Genomic DNA, 9,946 nt, shown 5'->3' with positions numbered 1-9,946 from the left:
AGTAATGTTAATGGATAAAGGGTTGAAACATTCAGCTTCACACCAAGTAGTTGCTTAGTAGTAGTAGTACCATTTCTGACCAAACCAACATTAATATTGACAGTTCACAATATCCACTTTTATATAATGAATAGTTATACATTTAATACATACATGCGGGTGTCGATGACAGGCTACGTGAGTTAATCCAAGAGGGCTGTGGGGGTACTTCAGACCAAAAAGGTTGGGAACAACTGCCCCAAAGGGCACTTTGACCACCATTGGGGGCACTTTGTCACGATTTCCTCTACTGGAAGGGCACAGTAAAGGGAACTTTATCATGCTATATCAACTGTTGAGGCAATTGTGTAATCCCTCTCCAACAATGAGGAATGATACACAAATCTCTTACAGTATTGCTCAGAGCATGCACTTGCTATAGTGCATTAATTCCCACCAACATCCGATTTGCTGTTTAATTATGCAGTTGTTATCTATATAGGTAAGCTGTGGGTGAGTCATTATGGACGAAGTAAAACATCACAAGATCATTTTGATTCTGAAATCATACATTTATTTAACAGTTTAGGTTCAGTACAATGAAAGTTAAATCCACGTAATTAAAGTACAATTATGGCAATAGTAGAACCACTTTCAATTATTTGATGTTATAAGGAAAGAAAAGGAAGTCTCTACACAACTCCAACCCAAAGGGTCCTGACAAAAGTATCAGGTTTTAAGTCAGGTCAGGATGTTTGGTTGCATAAAGCTTCAGGTTCATGTTAAGTTATTTTCAAATGTAATTTATTAAGAAATGTCTGTTTTTCTTTGACTGTGCTAAACATATGCATCGATGCGTGTCACGTGCTGCAAGATAGATAGGCAATGCTCAGTGGGAACGTAATGTTAACCACCAGAAATGGATGAAATAAAGCACAAATAAAGCTTTTGGCAGTACAAAATTTGGGTTACCAACGTTTTTTTAAGCTGGGTTCGGGTCATAAAATGAACAATTAAACATTTCGGGAAACATACTCACTTGCTTTCTTGTTGAGAGTAAGATTATACAATTTCATTTCTGCACAGAAAATAGAAAGCTACAGTCAACATTTAATCCTAGGCCTCTAATACCGGTCAAACTCGGTTATAGTGCATCTGATAGCTCTCAAATGGCCTCCTCGAGTCCTCCACTTGCCTCCCTTCCTCGCGTCTTAGTCCCTCCCACCGAGGAGGCACGGGAGAGACGCGTGGAAATCATGGGAGGAGAGAGGCAAAAAGCAAATGTGTTTTAGAGGGATGAGACGTCCTTTCCTCTGAAGCGTCACATGAATTTGTCAGCTGTTTGGGTGGAGCTAGCAACTCCTTCAGCTCCACGGCTTCCGGGAAGGCTGCTCTCATGTATCCTCGCCTTTAGTTCCTCGGTGATCCCTCCTCGATACTCGCTCCTTGGTCCTCCTGGAAGAAATAAGCTTTGAGACGGCCTTCACCGAGGAGGGACAGAGCAACTTCCGGTTCAGCCGAGGACCGAGGAGTAGAGGAGCTATCAAATAAGGGTTATGAGATGCAGCCACAATGTTACTGATTTGCAGTCATTTCTGAATCAGTTCTTGGCGGACCTTCTCCCTTCCCAATCTTGAAAGACTGGAATGCATCTCGAAAATTTTGCGAACCAAAACAGTACAGCAGTGGATCCAGGCAGCTGTTTAACCCTGCTATAATCCAGGATACATAATACGCTGTCTCGATTTGCAGAAGAACATGGCATTCTTGTGGGTGGTATTTTTTAAGTATAACTCCCATGGTTCGTACCACGTTCAGAGGCAGGAAGCACAGCCCGAATATCACCAGACACACGGCGATCATCCTCTGAGATTTCACCTTGACATTCAGACCTTTAGCCGTGCTGATGTTGAGGTGAGTTAAGGTTTTCGTCAGACGGCCATAGCAAACAGCTGACAGAAGAAAAGGGAGTAGAAACCCAAAGATGAACAGGATGAAGTTAATGACAAAGTAGGTGTCTGATAGGTTCCTCTGATGGATGGTGAGGCATTGACTGTTACTGCCCTCTTTACTAGGAGGAAGCAATAAAGCGTAGATCAGAGCCTGAATCAGTAGCAGAGACCAAATTCCTGCACACAGATTCCTGACAAACTTCTTCCGTTTCATGCAGGAGCTTTTGTTGTAGTGCACCACCGCTGTGTACCGATGGATGCTGATGAGAGTGAGGAATATGGTGCTGCCGTAGAAATGCGAACTAAGCAGGGCAATCTTGACTTGGCACAGGAACCGACCAAAGGGCCAATCATTGCCCATGGCAAAGTACACCGCCATCATGGGAGTGACTGGGGTGGCGATGGCGTCGCTGAGGGCCAAGTGGAACTGCAGTGTGGTTCCACAGGTCCAGTGGGGAAACCGGCAGCAGAAGACCCAGAGGCTGAAGGTGTTCAGGAGGAAGCCCAGGAAGAAGACCAGGCACAGGAGGACAGCGATGGACACGTGCTGTCTCTCCCCCAGACAAGATCCAGAGTCATTGCTGCTGTTCCCAAGCTGTGAGGAAACCACCAGAGGCTCCATCTTCTCGAAGATCTTCTTGTTTCTTACACCTGCGGGAAAAGAAACAGACTTGCTCACAATATCATATACAAATGCAACTTTTCATATTCAATCAAAGAACAAAAAGCTGGTTAACTTTGATTTACAAAATAAAATAATACTGTAAGATAGACTTTATTGTCCCAGTGGGAAATTTGCATTGGAAATCACAGTGACTGCAGTAGAAAATCACAGCAAAAACAACAGCAAAAAAAGACAACAAATACATTCATACAGCAATTGCACATGCCCATCTACATCATAAAAAGTGCACATGTGGTATAATATATAACAGTGATCAACGACAAGAAGCTACGGCATACAGATATTTCAGGTGGTGTTGAGGACAACACGAGTTGGATCACAAAATGATTTTTGGGCCTGTTGTTATGGGGCAGCTGTTCTTCCCCATCCTGTGTGTTTGTTCTCTCCCCTTTCCCCTGTGTTTGTGTCCGTTTTGTTTTGTCTCAACCTCGAAGTGGTCAAGGGGCGTGGCTTCTAGGAAGTAGGTCAAGGGGCGTGGCCGTTCAATGCTGCACAGCTACCTGCACTAGGGTGACCAAACCGGGGACGGTCCCCGGTTTTGGTGACCTGTCCCCGGCTGGAGCTGTCCCCGGAAATGTCCCCGGTTTTCACTGTGAAAATTCTCCGAAATTGGAATGAAAGAAAGAAAACATTGACCAAACATATAGTCGCGCTGACTCGCGCACCCTACACGCGCAAACTCAAGCCAGAGCAAGCGCTGCTCAGATATGTTCTAGAATGTCCATATTTTACGATGCTAAAATTACTGTTTATTTACATGAAGTCTGGTGGGTTTAGCGAACGCAATTTTGCGGACTTTTTATCTTTAAAAAAAGGATCTTACTCTAACAGAAAGATCAACCTCCTTAGAAATCCTTTCCATAATGTTGTCAGACACTTAGAATATTAATCTGAGCCTGTCAGCGGCAAAACGAGCACTTTTATGAACGTAAATACAAGCTGGACAATTGACGTCATTAACTTACATTGTAGCTTGTTTCGCCGTTGCCGACTGCGATCTCGTTTAATACTGGACCAATGTAAAAGGAAAATATTTCCTCAATAGTTTTATTTGTATCCGATACTCAATGAGCTGTTGCAGAAACAAGCCCAGCGTGAAGCAATAAAGCAAAAGCTGTCAGATAAATGTAGTGCAGTAAACATTACAACATTTTCCTCTGAGGTGTAGTGGAGTACAAGTATGAAGTAGCAGCAGGGTTGATTCTAGGATCAGACCTTTAGGGGGGCTCAGCCCCTAATGAGAATGTGACACGGATACAGTGCATGCAAAAGTGTTAATCTGTGCCATGAAATTACCAACTTCTTCACAACCGCACACCTGCTCTCCCTCTGACTCAGCCAAAGGCGTGAGTCTGGCACAACCACTTCAACCAGAATCTAAGCTTTCCAATGATATTAGTGCCAGGTTTGCGAGAAAATTAACATTGAACTTACATGAAATGTTATCATATGCATTCTGCATAAATCTCTGCACACCATTACTCTCTGTGAAATATTTCACAAACTCTTCACTCATCACATGCATCGGTACAACAAGCGGTTCCCGGGTAATCTGGTTTTGAAATTGCAACAAAATGTCTACATGGTCTCCAGCTTTGGGACAAAATTATAATGTATTCTCATGTAAACTATTTATGTCAGCACAGACATTTTTGTAAATTGCTTAGCCAGTGTATCCCACCATAATGGTTATTATATTACCAGATTCCAGACAATCCCACTTACAAATATGAATATATATTTATACTGGTATGCTTCCTAGTGACATTAATGCAAAAATATGAAGAAAAAACTATTCAACCTGTGTGCATGGTTAAAATTCTGAAGTGCAGAATAGTTCAGGCTACAGCACAAATACAGTATTTCCATCCATAGATAAGAATAATCAAGTCATACCTCTGAATTTCTCTTCAAAGTGCACCAGATTGATGCATTTAAACGTTAAAATAGACAAAATCTTCTTACAGGGGAGCATGCCCATGGACCCCCCTAGGGGGGCTTGTGCCCCAGTGCAGCTCTAGGTCTTGATGCCCCTGGGGCAGTGTCCCCGTTTTAAGTTTTACGAAGATAAAAACATTACCTTTTTTGGAGGTATTTACGCTTCTGAGCCGAAAATGTCCCCTGATTTTGTCTCAGAAATCTGGTCACCTTAACCTGCACAGCTGCAGCCCATTCCATGATTCACCTCTGCAGTACATATACCCGGGCTGGGGACATTCTAAAACGCTTAACGTGAAAAAGCTTAACGTGGTTTAATGTACCTAAACAGCGATCAATTATCACCTCTCTCTCATATTGCTCCTCATAAGCACTGAAAACTGTCAAAAAATCGAACCCAAAGTCCTATTATTATGGACGTTAGCTGACATTAAGCGTTTCTGCTTCATTAAGGGATATTGTAAGAAAAAAGCTTAACAGTCTCAACATTTACAGTCAGTAAATATCGACATGCGTGAGCCGCAAGGTCTGTGGTACATTGCCGTTGCAAATATCCCGTTAACATTGATTGAGTAGAAGGGCCGAAAATGGTCTACGTTGGCTACGGCGCCCCTTAATGGCCGATCTTCTTAAAATGTGTTGGGGACCCCTAGAGGGTCATGGCAAACTAAGATCTGAAGTTTTGTGTTGGTAGCATTTATTTTGGTTGAGATATGTCAAAGTTGGTGTTTTCATAGTTACCTACACAAATTAGTTTGTGCGTAATTTGCGCAATCTTTGTCTAATAAATATTCTATAAAATTAAAGGGATGGGTTTTTTGAGAAAAGAAGCTTTGTGCAATGTGTAGGGGGGTTAGCTGAGTTCATTAGAAGAATTTTGACATGAATAGGTCAAAATGCCAAGCCGCATAATAGATTTTTCGAATGTGTCGAATATCCAATGTCCAATATAAAACCAACTTTACCACGGTGACTTTGGGTTCGATTTTTTCGACAGTTTTCAGTGGTTATGAGGAGCAATATGAGAGAGAATTTTGGTGATAATTGATCGCTGTTTAGGTACATTAAACCACGTTAAGCTTTTTCACGTTAGGACTTATAAAGCATATGAGAACCGTGGAGAGTCAACCCCCAGCCGCTCCGCTGCCCTGCAGCAGAAACGCTTAAAGTCAGATAACGTCCTTAAAAATAGGACCTTTGGGTTAGATGTTTTGACAGTTTTCGGTGGTTATGAGGCTGCAATATGAGAGAGAAATTTGGTGATGATTGATCGTTGTTTAGGTACATTAAACCACGTTGAGCTTTTTCGCGTTAAGCGTTTTAGAATGTCCCCTTCTCGGCCGATATCGGCTGTTCTGCCAGCTCCTAGCCGCTCTGTCCTTGCCACCTCCACGCTCGATTTCTACAGTGAGACAGTGTGGATTCTCCTCTGCCTGCCGGCCTGGAGTCTCGGTCCAGTCCGGGATTCTCCACTGCCTGCCCGCCTCGAGCTTCGGTCCAGTCCTGGAGCTATCCAGCCCTGTCTCTGCCATCCTTGATCTCTCTGAAGTACAGACTATTATTAAAACACCTTCACAACGTTATTCTGTGTCTCGTGTGGTTTCTCCGTGTTCTGGGTCGGAACCGCAAGCGTAACAACTGTCTGATTATGGTTTGCTGAAAAATAGCCGGAAGACTGAAATGTTGACGGATTCCCACGATCTTCATGCTGTCTGTATAAATTGGGTAATCTGGGCCTTTGACTGTACTGCCAATTTACCAAACCATGCAGAGATACCATAGCACTACAAGGCACTCCACTACTGCATTATAGAAACAAGCTGCACCTCTTGATTCACACCAAAGGTTCTGAGCCTTCTCAGGAAGTGCAGATTTTGCACCCTGGAGCAGACATCCTCCACATGAACATTCCACACCAGTTTATTATCCATGTAGATGCCCTGATACCTGTAGGAGTTCACCTGCATTATGGTCATGGATGACCACTGGTGAGTGATCAACCAAGAGACTTAGGGTCAAACACTATCTCCTCTGTTTTTTGTGTGTGTTGAGGATGAGATAATGTTTGTAACGGGTCTGTACAAAGTTCTGCAGGATGTCAGTGTTATAGAAAATGAAAAGATATTTTGGTTTTCAGTATGGCTGGTGCATTCATTCAAGTAGAGCAGGGGTTTCACTGTCAAACTCATTTTAGTTCATGGGCCACATCCCCCTAATCTGATTTCAAGTGGGCCAGACCAGTAAACCACTCCACAAAGATCAGAAACTTTATCTGCTACAGAGGTGTTTTTTTTTTTTTGTCATGTTGCAAGTTGCTTCTGCTACGACAGTGTTCTAAGGCCATTGTAGGAAGAAAAAAACAATGTTACGGACCCGGGAGAGAGGGGTAATATTCTGATTAAAAACTCTGAATTTCTAAGATTAAAGTCGTAAATTTACGGAAAAATAACTCATTCTCTGAGATTAAAGTGGTACATTTGGAATGGGAATGAATTACCACTGGATTAAAGTCATCCAGTGGACCTGATTGGAACCTTTGGCGGGCCGGTTCTGGCCACCGGGCCATATGTTTGACACCCCTGATGTAGAGAGTGAACAGCACAGGTGAGCTCACACACCCCTGAGGTGCTCCGGTGCTGATGGTCACAGGCTCAGACATGGATCTGTTCACTCTGACATGCTGAGTGCAGTAGGTAAGGAATAAATGGTAACACGTAAAGTGGGAGTCCATTTAAAAAATGGTTTATATTATTTAGCATCAAAATGTTGTTTTCCTTAGCCCTTCTAAAAACATTTTCCCAAGTGACCTGATGTTGCTTCAGTACGTTGCTCCAGTATAGTACAGTACGAGTATTTGCGTTTCCTAGGATGGTGAAGTAATGCCCAGACCTTCCTCCACAGCGCTGCGGAGGAGGGTCTGGCTATTCCACACAGCATTCCGGGATGGGAGAAAAACGTGCTCTGGTTTATTGGCATTTTTTTAAACCAATCACAATCATCATAGACGGAGCTAAGCGCCGGATGGAGCCCCGGGACCGCTGCTAAATAGCCTCGGGAAGGAACTTGTTTTGGTGGAATATGTGTATGTTCAAATGTTGTTTTAGTCGTGCAACAGAAAACTCAGATTGGACAGATAGTCTAACTAGCTGTCTGGATTTACCCTGCAGAGATCTGAGGAGCAGTTAACCATAGTCCTCATAAATCCACCGGAGTTTAAAATTCCAACACAAAGTAAGCGGAATGTGACGGACATCCGGCTGAAAAGAGGGACATCTGGCAGAATTTCCAGCGGCACCGGAGCAATCCCTGAAGTGGAATGTCGTGGATATAAACTAAAATCTAACCAATCCAACAAGTACTTGCCAATCAGAGGCAGATGACGATGGATCATTCATTCATTAGGTTGGATCCGAAAGTTGCACAATAACACAAACTAGCTAAGCCTGAAGAAGGCTGTCTGTGCTGCCCGCTAGGCATGGGATACTACCCAGCTCTATTTTTAATGTACTAACAATTTCAACATAAAATAGATATTTAAATAAAGTCTTTAACTTTTGCAAAAAGTGTGCCTTGGCCCTTTTTACTTGTGTGTTCCCTTCCAAAGACCATATTCATGATCTGTTTGAACTTCTGAGCACTCCAGAGCTTTTTTTCATCATTAGCACAGCTTACCTTGACTCAGCTGCTAGTGTTGAAAGAATTCATAACCTTATTGATTAGCTTAATGTGGTAACCCACATCACTGCTTTTTGCTAAGGCTGAGTGGTGGACTCTGCCTTTAATGATGAAGGATTGACATTTAGTTGATTCAGTGTGTTAAGTAAAATGTGGGGCTGCAAGGTGTTAAATGGGGAACTGAAATCGACTTTTTTTATATTTAATTTATTCCAATATCCGTACAATAAATACGATTTTGTGAAGCTTCTAATCTTCAGTCTGTCAAAGAGCTGTATAGAACATTCAACCTTGGCCTTTTTGCATTGTTTATATCATATTATATTGTATAGTGTTCCTGTTATTTTGTCCACATGCTGGGTGCATACAGCATCTACACTCACACTAGGATTATTTTTTTTTTTTTTTTGCCTTCATGTGGATTATAGTACAGCAGCGCCCCCCCCCCCTAACCATTATCATGGTACTTTACTGCCGCACAATTTGTAGTTTTTGTCATAACAATGGAAAACACAAACCGGGCAGAAATGTTATTGGGGAGCATGTTTAAAATGAAAATTGATTATTATCAACACCGTTTTAATGCAATGAAATAAATAGTAGACTACTTCAGTGATGCTTCTATTGTTCAAGCCTCTGAACACCCACACAGGTGATTTCTGTTATTCTGGCTGATTAGTTGGGAATTTATTCACATTTTTTTTTCTACCAAAGCTGTCATTTGTCCTTCTCTAACAGGTGCAACATAACAAATGACTCAGGAGGGAGTCAATCAATCAATCAATCAATCAATCAGTCTATACACACCCACAAAGTCCTGGGTAGAGGTCCAATCAGCTAAATTAACTAAAAACAGTTAGAGTTAATTCAACACAGCTATTTAACCATTTGAGGCTGAGATTTGTCATTTGGTTAGCATTATATTGTATGGTTGTCTTCTTTTTCTGTCCACCTATACACACACACACACACACACACACACATATATATATATATATATATATATATATATACCTACTGTACAGCATCTACATTTGTTGTGATCACAGTCTGTTAGGTCCCTCTTCGCAGAAAATCCCTTCCTGCCTTAGTATTGTTGAGGAACTGAGAAATGAACAGATACTCTATCTGCAGCACATACCACATCTTTTATCTGTTAATTTCTCAGTTTCTCATATATACAGCTTTTTTGTTTTAAAAACCTGATGTTTTTATGACTCGTCTGTTTTATTTAGCTGTTTTGTTAAGCACTTTTCTCGTATGTTTTTTTTTATTTTTTTTTAAGTTTTCTATAAAAGATAATTATATATACAAATACAGAAGCCACACTCAAAAACATACTTACCCTGTGAGGTTTCTTGACATTTTCAAATGTACTTAGCAGTATATGGCAACACAATTCTTTAAGACCTGTAGAATACTACAGCCTTGCTTTTCTAATAAATACTGAATATAATGATCAAGATCATAAAGCTTTTTAGGTATGCAAACATATCCTACACTGTACATATAGACCCTTACTTAATGATATGGCAGGTTAAATGGCATTTTGTAACCTCTACGGGAATTGATTGCTCATTCAGAAATTATCTTACCAGTGTTCAAGTTGTCCTCAGTATGTTGCCCAGTATAACACACACAACGCTTCCTCTTCCTCTGCGCCTACATGTGTGGCTACCAGGGGAGTTGCCAAATGAGCTCTAATGACACCAGGCAT

General features: G+C 41.7%; 1 protein-coding gene across 2 annotated transcripts; it reads right to left on the bottom strand.

Moving 5' to 3' along the window:
* Positions 1 to 530: 530 nt before the first annotated feature.
* Positions 531 to 9,923, bottom strand: LOC144517994 (P2Y purinoceptor 4). Of its 2 annotated transcripts, none has more exons than XM_078250312.1 (2): positions 9,825 to 9,923; positions 531 to 2,582 (listed from the first exon to the last, which is right to left on the bottom strand). In XM_078250312.1, exon 2 carries the CDS (start codon positions 2,551 to 2,553, stop codon positions 1,555 to 1,557), a length of 999 nt encoding a protein of 332 aa, XP_078106438.1. In that variant the 5' UTR covers positions 2,554 to 2,582; positions 9,825 to 9,923; the 3' UTR covers positions 531 to 1,554. The 2 variants fall into 2 exon arrangements, with proteins under 2 accessions (XP_078106438.1, XP_078106439.1); XM_078250313.1 differs by lacking the exon at positions 9,825 to 9,923 and adding an exon at positions 3,582 to 3,785.
* Between the last annotated feature and the right edge of the window lie 23 nt (positions 9,924 to 9,946).

The sequence above is a fragment of the Sander vitreus genome, chromosome 5, assembly GCF_031162955.1.
Source record: "Sander vitreus isolate 19-12246 chromosome 5, sanVit1, whole genome shotgun sequence".
Lineage (NCBI taxonomy): Eukaryota > Metazoa > Chordata > Actinopteri > Perciformes > Percidae > Sander > Sander vitreus.
Note: the sequence above shows the minus strand (reverse complement) of the source record. Positions and strands in the feature narration are given on the sequence as shown.